Source organism: Rattus norvegicus, chromosome 17 (genome assembly GCF_021556685.1).
Source record: "Rattus norvegicus strain SHRSP/BbbUtx chromosome 17, alternate assembly SHRSP_T2T, whole genome shotgun sequence".
Classification (NCBI taxonomy): Eukaryota; Metazoa; Chordata; class Mammalia; order Rodentia; family Muridae; genus Rattus; species Rattus norvegicus.
This window is the reverse complement of record NC_141550.1, coordinates 51,975,704-51,993,825: the sequence shown is the minus strand read 5'-3', so window position 1 is coordinate 51,993,825 and position 18,122 is coordinate 51,975,704. Positions and strand designations below refer to the sequence as shown.

The following is an 18,122-nucleotide window of genomic DNA, read 5'->3' as shown; positions in this document are numbered from 1 at the left end:
AGTATTACAGAGCAATAGTGATAAAAACTCCATGGTATTGGTACAGCGACAGAGAGATAGACCAATGGAATAGAATTGAAGACCCAGAAATGAACCCACACACCTATGGGCACTTAATTTTTGACAAAGGATCCAAAACCATCAAATGGAAAAAAGATAGCATTTTTAGCAAATGGTGCTGGTTCAAATCGAGGTGAACTTGCAGAAGAATGCAGATCGATTCATGCTTATCACCCTGTACAAAGCTTAAGTCCAAGTGGATCAAAGTCCTTCACATCAAACCAGATACACTCAAACTAATAGAAGAAAAACTAGGGAAGCATCTGGAACACATGGGCACTGGAATAAATTTCCTGAACAAAACACCAATGGCTTATGCTCTAAGATCAAAAATTGACAAATGGGATCTCATAAAACTGCAAAGCTTCTGTAAGGCAAAGGACACTGTGGTTAGGACAAAACGGCAACCAACAGATTGGGAAAAGATCTTTACCAATCCTACAACAGATAGAGGCCTTATATCCAAAATATACAAAGACTCAAGAAGTTAGACCGCAGGGAGACAAATAACCCTATTAAAAATGGGGTTCAGAGCTAAGCAAAGAATTCACAGCTGAGGAATGCCGAATGGCTGAGAAACACCTAAAGAAATGTTCAATGTCTTTAGTCATAAGGGAAATGCAAATCAAAACAACCCTGAGATTTCACCTCACACCAGTGAGAATGGCTAAGATCAAAAACTCAGGTGACAGCAGATGCTGGCGAGGATGTGGAGAAAGAGGAACACTCCTCCATTGTTGGTGGGATTGCAGACTGGTACAACCATTCTGGAAATCAGTCTGGAGGTTCCTCAGAAAATTGGACATTGAACTGCCTGAGGATCCAGCTAAACCTCTCTTGGGCATATACCCAAAAGATGCCCCAACATATAAAAAAGACACGTGCTCTACTATGTTCATCGCAGCCTTATTTATAATAGCCGGAAGCTGGAAAGAACCCAGATGCCCTTCAACAGAGGAATGGATACAGAAAATGTGGTACATCTACACAATGGAATATTACTCAGCTATCAAAAACAATGACTTCATGTAATTCGTAGGCAAATGGTCGGAACTGGAAAATATCATCCTGAGTGAGGTAACCCAATCACAGGAAAACACACATGGTATGCACTCATTGATAAGTGGCTATTAGCCCAAATGCTTGAATTACCCTAGTTGCCTAGAACAAATGAAACTCAAGATGGATGATCAAAATGTGAATGCTTCACTCCTTCTTTAAAAGGGGAACAAGAATACCCTTGGCAGGGAATAGAGAGGCAAAGATTAAAACAGACACAAAAGGAACACCCGTTCAGAGCCTGCCTCAAATGTGGCCCATGCATATACAGTCATCCAATTAGACAAGATGGATGAAGCAAAGAAGCAGGCCGACAGGAGCCGGATGTAGATCTCTCCAGAGAGACACAGCCAGAATACTGCAAACACAGAGGCGTATGCCAGCAGCAAACCACTGAATTGAGAATAGGAGCCCTGGTGAAGGAATCAGAGAAAGAAATGAAAGAGTTTGAAGGGGCTCGATACCCCATATGTACAACAATGCCAAGCAACCAGAGCTTCCAGGGACTAAGCCACTACCTAAAGACTATACATGGACTGACCCTGGACTCTGACTTCATAGGTAGAAATTAATATCCTAGTAAGAGCACCAGTGGAAGGGGAAGTCCTGGGTCCTGCTAAGACCGAACCCCCAGTGAACTAGATTGTTGGGGGGAGGGCGGCAAGGGGGGGAGGATGGGGAGGGGAACACCCATACAGAAGGGGAGGGGAGAGGGGATGTTTGCCTCGAAACCGGGAAAGGGAATAACACTTGAAATGTATATAAGAAATACTTAATTTAATAAAAAAAACAAAAAGAAAAGAAAGAAAAAAGGGGCACACGAACACTCCTCCATTGCTGACGAGACTGCAAACTTGTTCAACTGCTCTGAAAATCAATCTGGCAGTTTGTCAGAAAGTTGGAAATAGTTCTACCTGAAGACCCAACTATTGGGTATATACCCCAAAGATGCTCCTCAATATCACAAGGACATTTTGCTCCACTATGTTTATCTATGCCTTATCTGTAACAGTCAGAAACTGGAAGCAACCCACATGTCCCTCAGTGGAATAATGGATACAGAGAATGTGGTTCGTTTGCACAATGGAATACTATACACCTATTAAAAACAAGGAAATCATTAATTTTGCGGGCATAGCACAACGAGGGAGGGAGAGTGAGAGAGAAGAGAAAGGGAATGCAGAGGTAGAATCAGATATGGGGAGAGACAGGAGAAAGGCCCAGAAGTCCAGGAGAATGAATGGAAATCTCCAGGTGAGGGGCTAGGGGGGCGGGGTTGTCTCTAGAAGTGCCAGAGACCTGGGTGGGCAGGCTCCCAGGAGTCAATGTGAGTGACCTTAGCCAAGATGCCTCGCAGTGAGGACATGGAACCTGAAGAGGCCACTTCTTGTAGGATCCTCAGGGGAGGGTAAAGACATCAATTTATCCACAAGGCTTTCAACCCAAAATTTGTCCTGTCAAAAAGAAATACAGGGACAAAGATGATCAGAGACTGGAGGAATAGCCAATCAAAATCTGGCCTAACTTGGTGGGCCCAACCCATCCCATGGACAAGCACCAATCCCTGACATTATTAATGATACTCCGTTATGTTTTCTGATGGGAATCTAGCATGGCTGTTCTTTGAGAGGCTCTACCTAGTAGCTGACAGATGCAGATACCCACAGGCATACATTGGATGGAGCTTGGGAACCCCTATGGAAGAGTATGGGGAAGGACTGAAGGCACAAAAGGGGATAGGAACACCAAAGGAAGAATAACAAAGTCAACTAACCTTGACACCTGGGACTTCTCAGAGAATGAGCCACCAACCAAAGGGCATACAGGGGCTGGCACATATGTAGCAGATGTGCAGTTAGTCTCCATGTGAGTCTCCCCTAAAGCTATACCCTGTCTGCAGTATCCATTTCCCAACAGGGCTGCCTTGTCTGGACTTTGATGGAGTGGATGTGTCCTCGTCCTGAAGAGACTTGATGCACCGGGGTGGAGGGATACCCAGGGAGGTCCCACTTTTGCAGAGGAGGAAGGAGGGGTGGAGAGGCAGTCTGTGAGGAAGGACTGAGAGGGTATGCAGTATTTAGGTTGTAAATAAATACACAGATACATGCACACATCCTTACATAAAAATATGCACAGAAAAATTCTTAATAATAAAAAAATGAAGTTGAATTTAGATCTACTGCCTGTTGCTCCTGAACTGACCAGACCTCTCCTGCTCCCAGACTCGAAACAGAGCTGTGACTAGGTCTGCACTAGGAGACAGATGCCATGACTGGGAACTGACAATCAGAAGGAGCCTCCTGTGGCTGATATCATTGGTCAGTAGCACCAGGCCTGGTCTTTCATGATATCAAACCTCTTAGCACTCTCCTCCTGGAGTCCACCTGGGCAGCCCAGAGACCCAGTAGTAAATGCTGGGGGCAGAGAGATGGAAAGACTCTACTGTGGCTCAAAGCAGTTTTACTTTCTCAAGCTTCTTTTGGTTATCTGCTCTGTCTGTGTGGTTGCTTCCTAGAAAACGGTTTAAGTCAAACCTCCTCTGTTTGGGGCAGCACAAAATGTGGCTAAGGCATTAGAAGACAACACAGGAGCAGTTAAACCACAGCCAGTTCTTTCTTGCTTTCAAAAGATCATGGCTATTAGAGAGAAAACTTCCTGTTGCGGAAGTGGTCCTGTGCTAATGGAGGCTGGGCTTGCCACGATTGCTGTTTACCATGCCTAGCTCCAGGGACTGGAATCTGATTCTCAGAACTGTGTAGACGCTAGACCCAAGAAAGGAGCAGAGAAGGAGAGATGTATCCCCAATATTATTTTAACATTCCATCAAATGTCTTTTCTCTAGTACTTGTTATAAATATACAAGTAGCTTTTTGCCTCACTTTCGAAGTGGATAAAAAGGAACAAGGCTGCATCCTGAGCAAAATAGCATAGGACAATGCAAGTGTGGGCAAGAACCATGTGCTAGAGGAAGTCACAGAAACAGGTAACCAAGGACAGCTGTGCTATGTGCCATTCACTGAATAGCATCGACACTGGGAGGAAAATGTATCAGATCCTCTGAGAAAGGCTTAGGTGAAGATACTAACAGAAGTATCAGGTATGCAACAGACTAGAATCAGAAAATAAATGTTCAGAAACATGAGCACAGAAAGAACAAATCTCCATCCTTTGTTGCACAAGCTGGGTACAAAGTAGGCAGTGGGCACCTGGCTTCATTTGTCCAGTTCCAGAATAACTATAAGTAAAACACTTGAGTCCAGCTTCAAAGTCTGATGTCATGACACATTTTAATTAGATACAGTGATAATCTTGTCTGTAATTAGGGCTAACTTCCTTTTTCTGCTTTTTATTAGATTTTAATGTATTTACATTTCAAATGTTATCCCCTTACCCTCCTCTGCCATCCAGCCTCTCCCTGCTTCCATAAAGATGCTCCCATTCCCACTTTCTCACTCCCACCTCAAAACTCTGACATTTCCCTACATTGAGGAAATGATCCTTCACAGGACCAAGGGCTTCTTCTACTATTGATGCCAGATAATGCAGTTCTCTGCTACATATGCAGTTGGAGACATGGGTCTCTCCATGTGTAGTCTTTGGTTGGTGGTTTAGTTCCCAGGAGCTCTGGTAGGGTCTGGTTGGTTGATAATGTTGTCCTTCTTATGGGGTTGCAACCGTCTTCGGCTCCTTCAGTCCTTTAACTCCTCCATTGGGGTGCCTGGGTCCAGTCTGAAGTTTAGCTGCAAGCATCCTCATCTGTATAAGTAAGGCTTTGGCAGAGCCTCTCAGGAGAGATCCATATCAGGTTCCATCAGCAAGCACTTGTTGGCATTAGCAACAGTGACTGGGTGGCTGTATATGGGATAGACCCCCAGGTGGGGCTCTGGTTACCACTGATTCTGAACAGTCACTTACTGCCCTTACTTTAGTTAACTTTGAGGGAGGGAGGAGAGATTCTGAGACATTTCAGGGCAGTTCTCTCTGGTGCTCCCTGGGATCATATGCAGCTGTCTGCAGATGACTGCAAGCTTATTTAATACAGGGCCTTAGGTACATGTGCACATAGCAGAGGGTGTCTCCTGCCAAAATCCAAGGCCTATCACTGTGGTCTACTTTGCCCAGTGCAGGGATATGTGTGTCAGCTCATTGTCATCTGCACTACTTCACACCTCAGTTCCTGGACATCCTGCCCTAGGCATTTTTCAGTCTCCTGTCTTTCCCACTCTGGCCATGTCCCCAACCTTGGTCCTCTACCAACTCTTTCTCCAACTGAACAGATCTCACCGGTGTACTTCCAGGCTTAGAACTTTTCTCTTGTTCTGTCAAGGCATAAAGTCAAGTTTCCAGAACCCTGGCACTCTGAAGTGCCTTCCCACCTCCTAACTTCTCCTTCTTCAGCTTCTCCCTACCCCATGTTTTGAATGTAGGATTTGTCTGGCAGCTTTTGCTAGGTGACTTCCTGGCTAACTCCACTTCCTCTGCAGTTTCATTGTCATCACTATCTCTTCCAAGCAGCCTCTCTCCTGGGAAGACAGAGGGAAAAGCCTCCAATCACTGGACAGTAGCGCTGCCTTGTGTCTTCTCTTCTGACAATCTTTCCTGGCTTCTTTTCTATTAGAAGCTGTTTCGGGAGAGGTTAGTTTTCCTTTATTTGTTTTTTGGAGTTGATGACAAAAAAGAAAGAATGAGTGAGCTAGTGTTTACATATTTGTTTAGGTATTTGCATTTATTTTGATTCCCATGAAAGATAAACATTTAAGGTCTGATTTTTGTAAAAACCTAACCAAGTAAAGATCAAGGATAAAGAGCTTCACTTATTAACTTATGGGATTTCATACATGTAAACCCCTCCCCATGTATACCAAACATAGGTCAGTGTTTGGCATCTATTTATGGACATCTCTGAGATTGACTTTACCTGTCTGCAAGGTGGTTGTCCTTTGAACATTTCCTACCTTTTGTTTCCCCATCTATCTGATGAAAATAAAACCAGGAACCCCCTGTCCACCAAATGATGGTGGACAGAAACTGATGGTGATTTTTGACACATTGTACATACAGCTTCCTGTGAATTATGCAGGGCAGCAGCAGAAGCCACCAGCCAAGCTTATCATAGCGTATGCTTCAAGTAAAGACAGGCAACAGGAGGCTCCCTAAGCAAGAGTTGAAGGGAATAAAATAATTTAGGACCATCCACATACAAAGGTGTTTACCAGTTGAGAATTGTTACCATGAAGGAAGGAAACATTAAAATACAGTCTGAAATATGTCTTCTTATAAATTTCAAGTAAAGAATGAGAGAGTAAAAGAATTGGTTTTCTTCAGAGTTATTAACACTTTCCATTGGTTATTTTTTATTTTATTGACTGCAATGAGGTCACAGATAAATGTTGACTCTGCAGTTGAAAAGGCTTTAGCATGTAGCTTCAATATCAAAGAGTCCGTCATTGTACAGTATGTATAGCGTCCACTGCTCTGTGTACATCGTGTATACAAAAAGCTCCAGAGAAGTTTGGCATGTGGTGCAGGGAGGTTGGGAATACACACTGACTTTCTTTCATGTTTAGTTATTTGGTTATTTGTTTAACGTGTATGTTCACGTGTGCATGCATACATCTACACATGTAGCATTGTGGGTCAGACAACAATCTTGACTACGGGTCTTTAGGCACTGCCCACCTTGCTTTTGTGAGATGAGTCTTCTCACCAGCCTAGGACTTACTCATTCATCCAGGCTAGATAGTCAGGGAGCTTCAGGGATTCACCTAACTCCATCTCAACTCAAAGGTTATAAGAACTCTTGAGTGTGGTATAAAAAGAACCCGAAATGGGGAACTGTTGAATGACAGTTCTAGCCATGCTGCAAAGACTTATATTATCCTCAAGGGTTAGAGGAACTGAGGGCAGGGCACAAGGCCATTTTCTCCTACATATGTTGATGGAGCCATAGGTTCATCCCTGTGTGCTCTTGGGATGGTGGCTTAGTCCACAAAATAGAAACAGAAGGAGCACTACCCAATTGGTTGTATGAAGCCACAATTACACTTATACCAGATAAATCATCTAAACAGTCCCATAACTCCTAAAGAAATAGAAGCGGTCATTAAAAGTCTCCCAACCAAAATAAGCCCAGGGCCAGATGAGTTTAGTGCTGAATTCTATCAGACCTTCATAGAAGGCCTCATACCAAAACTCTCCAAACTATTCCACAAAATAGAAACAGAAGGAACACTACCCAATCGTTGTATGAAGCCACAATTAAGCTTATATCTAAACCACACAAAGACCCTACAAAGAAAGAGAACTTCAGACCAATTTCCCTTATCAATATTGATGTCAAAATACTCAATAAGACTCTCAAAAACCGAATCTACAAACACATCAAAACGATCATCCGTCATCACCAAGTAGGCTTTCATCCCAGGGATGCAGGGAACGTTCCATACATGGAAAACCATCAATGTAATCCACTATATAAACGAACTCAAAGGGAAAAAACGATCATTGCATTAGATGCTGAGAAAGCATTTGACAAAATTCGACACCCCTTCATGATAAAAGACTTGTAAAGATCAGGAATTCAAGGTCTATACCTAAACATAGTAAAAGTAATAAACAGAAAACCAGTAGCCAGAAAACCAGTAGCGAACATCAAGCTAAAGGAACTTGAATCAATCCCACTAAAATCAGGGCCTTGATAAGGCTGCCTACTCTCTCTACCTATTCATGTCTTCTTTTTAAAAGATTCATTTTGTTTTTAGTTATGTGTACATACATTTAGTTATATGTACATAATTAAACATAACTGGTGTCTTGCTGTGTGTGCATATGCACTTGCAATTGCAGGAGCCTGCAGAGGCCAAATGAGGGTCAGGATCCCCTAGAGCTCGCGTTCCGCCCAGTTGTAAGCTGCCATGTGTTGGGGACAGCAACCCAACTCCAGTCTTCTGCACGAGCAGCACACACTCTGCGACATTCATGGTACACACTTCAAGAAGAGAAAGCCACTCCCAATGCAATGGCTCCTTCACAGGAGCAGGAGGATAAGGATGTGGGGAACACTCACGCAGGCATTTGTGTGTCCTCCATGTAAGTGTCCTGTAATCTGTAAATCAGCTGGCATTTCTGGAGCACCTGTGCCTGTCACGCACAGGCCAGGTGTTCATCACTGGCTCACTAGATCCAATCCTTGGGAATAATAGAACTTGCAGCACAACTAGAATTCCCATTCAACAGACCATCAGCTTGTTTTTTTCTGCTCCACGCATGAGAGTAATAGTAGCAGTAATAGTAATAGTAGTTATGGTATTAGTGGTAATAGCAATAATAATAATAATAATAATAATAATAATAATAAGACTATACATGGACTGACCCTGGGCTCCAACCTCATAGGTAGCAATGAATAGCCTAGTAAGAGCACCAGTGTAAGGGGAAGCTCTTGGTCCTGCCAAGACTGAACCCCCAGTGAACGTAAGTGTTGGGGGGGAGGGCGGTAATGGGAGGAGGACAGGGAGGGGAACACACATATAGAAGGGGAGTGGTTAGGGGGATGTTGGCTTGGAAACCGGGAAAGGGAATAACAATTGAAATGCAAATTAAAAATACCCAATTTAATAAAGATGGAGGAAAAAAAATAATAATGCCAGCCACATAGTTGCACAGGTCTATAGTCCATGCATCTTAGAGAACAGAAGCAGGGAGATATTTTGAGAATAAAATGGAAGACTAATCCAGGCATCAGAGAAAGACTCTGTCTCAGAATATAGATAAAGGAAAGTAAAGAAAGTCAAACAAGACCATGACTGCTGAGGTCTGGGAGGGAGTACTCTTAAGGAATATGCAAAGCTTTAATCAGGTCTGTCCAGCACCCAGTAAACAATTCTGAGAGTGAAACAAATCACACTATAGAGATTCTTTGAGGAACAGAAGAAAACATTAAACATGGTTACACTAGGGATTTGAGGTTTGAAAGGAGTGTGAATAATTCCATGAAAAGAAAAGACTAGCATGATCATTATGGAGAGTGGCCAGCTGCCTAGCCTTACCTGCACAGGCCCATTGCCAATCATCAGGCACTTAATATTTATGTCTGCTCTGCACAGGAATGATTCCACATTACCAGAACAGGAGAAAAGGTGAGGAGGCCTTTAAACCTTCTGAGGCAATAAGACAATCTGTTTCTGGTGGGTTTTGTTTTGTCCAATGGAAATTACAGTTCTCTTCTCGTCTCTCTCTGTCTCTGTTACTGGCCCATGGTAGACTGTATAAGGTGGCACTCTGGGGAAGAAGAAAGCATGCGCCATTCTGCATTTTAAACATACATTCTAAATGCTTTGCTATCTCTTATTGATGGTAAAAGTAATGCTAGGACTTGTTGACATCATTGAAAACTCCTGATTTGTCTATTATGTGACAATTCTATGTCATATTCTTGTGTCATTCTATGATGTCAGCCTCTTAATATTTCTAAAAATTCAAGGGTAGACAAGGTGCACATGCTGAAATCAAAGCTTAATGTGAGTCAACATTCTCTAGGGTAAAAAATACTGGGGACTTTTCTCTTGGGCTCCATTCATAAAGTTTTCACATGGATTATTCAAAATTCTACTGCTTCTGACAGTGAGCTAATCAATGGAAGAGAATAAGAGGCCATACATGCAAATACCACTAGTGCACACTCTGTGTGACTATGCATGTTTGCACAATAACAAAGGATCTTATTCCTTCTTTTTCCACAAACCCATTTTTCACTAAGTAAACATAAAATTAAGAACTTTCCAGAATTATTAACATGTAAAATATGTGCTTTTTTAAAACCAACACATAGTAGTTGCATACAGTAATGCTTATAGGGTAAAGTAGGACATTTGTTTTGTTCTATTTTACTTTAAGTCAGAGTTTGATGTTATCCCAGCTAGCCTTGAAGCTGATACTTATCTCAGGATGGCATTGAGCTTCTCATCCTTTTCTGTCTATTTCTTAGGCTCTGGAATTACATGCTTGCTACCACACGCTTACGTGGGGCTGGGGATCAAACCCAGAGCTAAGCAAGCATTCTGCCAACTATTGACAGCTCTGGCTGACCCAGCAGGATGGTACTTTAGCTGATTCAGGGAATTGTAGTAGCTGTCCACAGTCATTTTAATCTCCTGAGGAACATTAAACATTATTCTCGCTGCCTAACTGGACCTTGCCCCTTCACCCACTCCAGCCCCATTCCTTTCTCAGTCATTATTTCATTCTCTACATCTCTGACACCAATTGTCTACTTACCCATACATACATGAGATATGAATGCCTCTTATAACAGGAATGAAGATAAGTGACACACACCACTTTCTGTGCCTCACTGATTTCATGCAACACCGTATCTTTCTATATTATCCTTATTGCTACAGATGATAATATTTGCTCCTTTTTGGCAGGTTAATAATATCTAGTTAGATGCATATGTGTGCATACATACCCCAACCCAGACCTCATGTTTTCTTTATTCATTCATCTGTGGTTAGAAAACAGCTGATTCATATCTTGGCTCAGGTGCAGTGGAAACCATGCAGAACCAAACATCTCTTTGACAAGCTGATTTCTTTTCCATACGGGCCCATGCACAGTATGTGTGTGTGAAGTGAGTGAAGTTATATTTCTGTCTATAAATATGTAGAATAAAAGTTGAAGAAAACATAAATGTCTGTTATTTTCATTGACCTTTTCATATATTCGTTAACAGATTTTTTTCCTTATCTGAATCATCATACTTAAGAGTTCTGTGTTACTGAATGTTATTGAATGTCTTTTTCCTCTGTCTCCATTTGTCAAATGGAGAAGAACACAGCACTTCATACAGCTGCAGATAATGTTAAACCAAGGCAGGTAACAAAGTTGTCAAATGTCCAAGAAATCCCCAATGGCTATGAAACACTAATGTCAACCTTAGTCTTGAATGCTAATGCTATCATTAAAGGTTAGCCAGGGCTGTCTTAGGTTGTACACACTTAAGCTGCAACCTGACTCCAAGACCCCACAAGAGGAGACAAAACTTTCCAAAGACTACCATGCTTCGTACCTGTTAACAGTTTCAATTCAGTTATTTCTTTGAAGTTCCTGTATTAGAAATGGAATGCACTTAGCCAAGTCGAAATCTACTTTGCATTTGGTAGAATAAAACACAAAATATCTTTTTGCTTGTGCACAGAGTGTCAACCAAGGATAGCATCTGATGTTTTTCTTCTAGTGCAGAACATCACAGTCAGTCTTTGTATCTGGGTCTTGAATCAATAGCAAATCACACACAAAAAAAAAAAAAACAGACAGTTTAAAGCAAATGTCTCTTCATAGTCTCCAAGTAACATAAATACGGTGGAGTCAAGGACTGACTGGGCCACTCTCTCTACTCTGTACCCAAATGAAGACTTTAAAAGGTGTCTCTCTAGATCTTTAATCCACAGATACATCAGATCTGCAGCTGTGAGGCAGGAAACCCCAGAACTTCTCAGAACTGGAGCAGACCAAGACCAACCCTGGGGGGTCCGAACCTCCAGATCTGCATTTTTCTGAGACAGCATTTTTCTGAGATAGGACAGCCCAATCTCCTGCTGGTAACCTGAAATACCAGCTTGCAGAGCACTTCTTGCCTCTGCGTGAAGCGGCTCACCCACTGGGATGCTGCTCCTGAGATGGTTCACCTTCTCCTGCCTCTGGGTTTGTAAGTAGACATTTCTGTGTGCAGGAGGCAGTGAAAGCATCCTCCTTTCCATTTCTTCAAATACTGTTTGATTTGCTCATGAGGACTTTTCTCTTTCCTTGCAGTTGGGCTTGGGCAGTTGAAGCAAACGAAAATGTCAGTCACCAGAGCAACAGATCAGAGTGCCCAAATACCCTGTATAGTTTCTGTTCCAGACTTCGGCACCACACCTATACATTGGTACCGGCAGAAAACAAACCAACAGATTGAGTATCTAATATTTGTCAGGTCAAGCTACAATCAACGCCCCTTAGACGGGAAGAATAAGAAAATTGAAGCAAGAAAAGATTTTCAAACTTCTACTTCAACCTTGACATTAAATTACTTGAAGAAAGAAGATGAAGCCACCTACTACTGTGCGCTGTGGGCATACACAACATTAGAGCTTCTAGACCAGCCTGTATAAGAACCATTTGCCATCTGTGCCACCCACATCCTTCTTGGCAAGCAAAGCCACTTGATGCTCAGCCAAGGGCCACAAGAGCTTTCCTTACCCACAGCACTTGGAGCTTCTGGGACACATCCTGGGTTCTGTTTACCCAGTGCGGTCCGAAGTCCTGTGGATTACAGACTAAAGACAGGATAGACCCCACACTAACTCAGTTAGGGTATCTGAGAGTTATTCAAATAGAGGACTGAGAACTCCAAGAATGAAGTAGTCTTTTGTTAACTCTGCACAGAAGTTTGCAGTGACTGAATGGCTTAGAATTAAGTCAGAAGAGGGTTAAATGGAGGAGAGACAAAAATCCGACAGTGATATTTCCTGGTACAGTTTCCCAGTACCTTCACGAACACTGGGGATCTTCAGAGATTACGAGATCTGTCTTAAGTTACAACTTATAGTTGATAATGAAGAAACTAGTGACTGTAGCACCTGTAACTAAATAATCAGCTTGATTGGGGGATATTAGAGACCAATGGGCAGTTTTTGAGAGGTGGGTCAATGTAACAAAACTTGGTCTATATCCTTCATATACTTCAGTGATCTGCAAAGAAAATCGTGAGTTCAGAGCAAGAGCATCAGGAGATGCAATGGGCCACAGAACAAATTAAAAAACAAAACGAAAATCATACTGTAGTTGCTAGACTGCCTAGGAAGATGGGGTTGGGGATGAGTTGAATAAGAAAGAGGAGGCTAGTTAGTGTGCCTACAATGTGTTATATGGGTATATGAAACAATAAGTTAACAAAAAGAGGAAGAAATCTCCCTGTACCTCATAAAACACCAATATAAGAAACAATCTTTGACAATTATGATTATTCTAAGTTTAATAGTGGAATGATTGAGTAATTCCAAAAAATAATGTGCCAAAATGCTAAAAATTAAAAAAAATACAGATTCCTGTCCCAAGTCCTTGGAATCTACTTTCGGTGGCATGAAGTTCCCAGGGAGAGCTGTCTTTTAGAACATCCACGATGGTGAAGAAATGAAGTGTTGTAGTCCTGATACCAAATCATCCTGAACTAGCTTTAAGTCCTTAATCATTTTTAATTGTTCTTATTTGTATTTGATGAGCATCTTTATGTCTAACAGGTAAACCTTTTGGAATATGCTAACAGCCCACGAGCTGGCCCTGCGCCACAGGCGAACGTTCTGTGAGATACTGTCTGGTGCCTTTGGTAGGGATTTCCCCACTTTGCTATAATCCATCCACTTGATATTTTCACCAAAGCATTTAAAAAGTGCCGTGATTTATGACTGACTCTTGTTACATCACTACAAAACCTTCATTAAACTGTTTCTAGGTTGGAACATAACATTTGTGATAAACTCAATGCATGATCCTGAAAAACGGTCACTTATTGTCCCCTCTGAAATTCAATTCTCCTTTTGTCCATTAAAATGAGAGCCATGTTTTGCAATGATACTTGTAATTAATGTGGAAAAACTCTGATTTCAGAAAGTATACTTAAATAGATGTTGTGCTAATCTCCTTTGGGAGGATGAAGCAGGGACTGGATGACGTTGAGAGTAGCCTGGGCAACACTACTGCAGAGGAGAAGAGAGACGGAGAGGCAGATAGAGACTGACTGACAGGTGGAGAGAGACAGAGAGACAGACACACAAAGACAAAGACAGGCAAGAAGAAGGCAAATAAGAAAAATGAGTTTTTTTATATTACTAATATTAGTATAATTAATAGAGGTGATGTATAACATGGGATTATCAATAGTTTAGGTAAATTTTATTTCCATGTCTTTGCCCTTGAATTCGCCTCATTCTTCTATCTCTTAATTATAGATTTGCTCTTTCACATGTCCCAAAGGTCTCAAATGTTGCATCCCTGTGCTACTTTTTCTTTTTTTTAGATTTATTTTATTTTTTTATGTATGTGAATACAATGTGGCTCTTTTCACACACCCCATAAGATGGCATCAAATCCCATTACAGATGGTTGTGAGCCACCATGTGGTTGCTGAGAATTAAACTCAGGACCTCTGGAAGAGCAGAGAGTGATCTTAACGCCTGAGCCATCTCTCCAGCACATCCCTGTGGTTTTTTTTTAATCTTTATTAACTTGAATACTTCTTATTTATATTTCGATTGTTATTCCCCTTGCCGGCTTCCAGGCCTACATCCCCCTAGCCCCTCCCCCTCCCCTTCTCTATGGGTGTTCCCCTACCCATCCTCCTCCGATTACCTCCCTCCCCCCAACAATCAACAATTCACTGGGATTCAGTCTTGGCAGGACCAATGGCTTCCCCTTCCACTGGTGTTCTTACTAGGCTATTCATTCCTACCTATGCAGTTGGAGTCTAGGGTCAGTCCATGTATAGTCTTTGGGTAGTGGCTTAGTCCCTGGGAGCTCTGGTTGGTTGGCATTGTTGTTCATATGGGGTCTCAAGCCCCTTCAAGCTCTTTCAGTCCTTTCTAAGATTCCTTCAACAGGGGTCCTATTCTCAGTTCAGTGGTTTAATGAAGGCATTCGCCTCTGTATTTGCTGTATTCTGGCTGTGTCTCTCAGGACAGATCTACATCCGGTTCCTGTCAGCCTGCACTTCATTGCTCCATCCATCTTGTCTAATTGGGTGGCTGTATATGTGTGGGCCACATATCGGGCAGGATCTGAATAGGTGTTCCTTCTGTGTCTGTTTTAATCTTTGCCTCTCTATTCCCTGCCAAGGGTATTCTTGTTCCCCTTTTAAAGAAGGAGTGAAGAATTCACATGTTGATCATCCGTCTTGAGTTTCATTTGTTCTAGGCATCTAGGGTAATTCAAGCATTTGGGCTAATAGCCACTTATCAATGAGTGCATACCATATGTGTTTTTCTGTGATTGGGTTACCTCACTCAGGATGATATTTTCAAGTTCCGACCATTTGCCTACGAATTTCATGAAGTCATTGTTTTTGATAGCTGAGTAATATTCCATTGTGTAGATGTACCACATTTTCTGTATCCATTCCTCTGTTGAAGGGCATCTGGGTTCTTTCCAGCTTCTGGCTATTATAAATAAGGCTGTGATGAACATAGTGGAGCACGTGTCTTTTTTATATGTTGGGGCATCTTGTGGGTATAGAGAGGTATAGCTGGATCCTCAGGCAGTTCAATGTCCAATTTTCTGAGGAACCTCCAGACTGATTTCCAGAATGGTTTTACCAGTCTGCAATCCCACCAACAATGGAGGAGTGTTCCTCTTTATCCCCATCCTCGCCAACATCTGATGTCACCTGAGTTTTAGATCTTAGCCATTCTCACTGGTGTGAGGTGAAATCCCATAGTTGTTTTGATTTGCATTTCCCTTATGTCTAAAGATGTTGAACATTTCTTTAGGTGTTTCTCAGCCATTCGGCATTCCTCAGCTGTGAATTCTTTGTTTAGCTCTGAACCCCATTTTTAATAGGGTTATTTGTCTCCCTGCGGTCTAACTTCTTGAGTTCTTTGTATATTTTGGATATAAGGCCTCTATCTGTTGTAGGATTGGTAAAGATCTTTTCCCAATCTGTTGGTTGCCGTTTTGTCCTAACCACAGTGTCCTTTGCCTTACAGAAGCTTTGCAGTTTTATGAGATTCCATTTGTCGATTTTTGATCTTAGAGCATAAGCCATTGGTGTTTTGTTCAGGAAATTTTTTCCAGTGCCTATGTGTTCCAGATGCTTCCCTAGTTTTTCTTCTATTAGTTTGAGTGTATCTGGTTTGATGTGGAGGTCCTTGATCCACTTGGACTTAAGCTTTGTACAGGGTGATAAGCATGGATTGATCTGCATTCTTCTACATGTTGACCTCCAGTTGAACCAGCACCATTTGCTGAAAATGCTATCTTTTTTTCCATTGGATGGTTTTGGCTCCTTTGTCAAAAATCAAGTGCCCATAGGTGTGTGGGTTCATTTCTGGGTCTTCAATTCTGTTCCATTGGTCTATCTGTCTGTCTCTGTACCAAGTCTTCAATTCTGTTCCATTGGTCTATCTGTTTGTCTCTGTACCAATACCATGCAGTTTTTATCACTATTGCTCTGTAATACTGCTTGAGTTCATGGATAGTGATTCCCCCTGAAGTCCTTTTATTGTTGAGGATAGTTTTAGCTATCCTGAGTTTTTTTGTTATTCCAGATGAATTTGCAAATTGTTCTGTCTAATTCTTTGAAGAATTGGATTGGTATTTTGATGGGGATTGCATTGAATCGGTAGATCGCTTTTGGTAGAATGGCCATTTTTACTATATTAATCCTGCCAATCCATGAGCATTGGAGATCTTTCCATCTTCTGAGGTCTTCTTCAATTTCTTTCTTCAGAGTCTTGAAGTTCTTATTGTACAGATCTTTTACTTGCTTGGTTAAAGTCACTCCGAGGTACTTTATATCATTTGGATCTATTATGAAGGGTGTCATTTCCCTAATTTCTTTCTCAGCTTGTTTCTCTTTTGTGTAGAGGAAGACTACTGATTTATTTGAGTTAACTTTATACCCAGCCACTTTGCTGAAGTTTTTTTATCAGCTTTAGTAGTTCTCTGGTGGAACTTTTGGGATCACTTAAATATACTATCATATCATCTGCAAATAGTGATATTTTGACTTCTTCTTTTCTGATCTGTATCCCCTTGACCTCCTTTTATTGTCTGATTGCTCTGGCTAGAACTTCAAGAACTATATTGAATAAGTAGGGAGAGAGTGGGCAGCCTTGTCTAGTCCCTGATTTTAGTGGAATTGCTTCAAGTTTCTCTCCATTTAATTTAATGTTAGCAACTGGTTTTCTGTATATGGCTTTTACTATGTTTAGGTATGGGCCTTGAATTCCTATTCTTTCCAGGCCTTTATCATGAAGGGGTGTTGAATTTTGTCAAATGCTTTCTCAGCATCTAATGAAATGATCATGTGGTTTTGTTCTTTCAGTTTGTTTATATAATGGATCACGTTGACGATTTTCCGTATATTAAACCATCCCTGCATGCCTGGGATGAAGCCTACTTGATCATGGTGGATGATTGTTTTGATGTGCTCTTGGATTCGGTTTGCCAGAATTTTATTGAGTATTTTTGCCTCGATATTCATAAGGGACATTGGTCTGAAGTTCTCTTTCTTTGTTGGGTCTTTGTGTGGTTTAGGTATAAGAATAATTGTGGCTTCATAGAAGGAATTTGGTAGTGCTCCATCTCTTTCAATTTTGTGGAATAGTTTGGATAATATTGGTATGAGGTCTTCTATGAAGGTCTGATAGAATTCTGCACTAAACCAGTCTGGACCTGGGCTCTTTTTGGTTGGGAGACCTTTAATGACTGCTTCTATTTCCTTAGGAGTTATGGGGTTGTTTAACTGGTTTATCTGTTCCTGATTTAACTTCGGTTCCTGGTATCTGTCTAGGAAATTGTCCATTTCCTGCAGATTTTCAAGTTTTGTTGAATATAGGCGTTTATAGTAAGATCTGATGATTTTTTTGAATTTCCTCTGAATCTGTAGTTATGTCTCCCTTTTCATTTCTGATTTTGTTAATTTGGACACACTCTCTGTGTCCTCTCGTTAGTCTGGCTAAGGGTTTATCTATCTTGTTAATTTTCTCAAAGAACCAACTTTTGGTTCTGTTGATTCTTTCTATGGTCCTTTTTGTTCTATTTGGTTGATTTCAGCTTTGAGTTTGATTATTTCCTGCCTTCTACTCCTCCTGGGTGAATTTGCTTTTTTTTTCTAGAGCTTTTAGGTGTGCTGTCAAGCTGCTGACATAACCTCTTTCCTGTTTCTTTCTGCAGGCACTCAGAGCTATGAGTTTTCTTCTTAGCACAGCTTTCATTGTGTCCCATAAGTTTGGGTATGTTGTACCTTC

General features: G+C 41.5%; 1 gene segment (V, D, J or C); it reads left to right on the top strand.

Moving 5' to 3' along the window:
* The first annotated feature begins 11,784 nt into the window (after positions 1–11,784).
* The window catches only part of LOC148000180 (T-cell receptor gamma chain C region 5/10-13-like), a 34,083-nt gene continuing 27,745 nt past the window's right edge, over positions 11,785–18,122 (top strand). Inside the window, 2 exon segments of the C gene segment in view lie at positions 11,785–11,827; positions 11,932–12,229. Of these exon segments, the coding sequence occupies positions 11,785–11,827; positions 11,932–12,229 (341 nt within the window).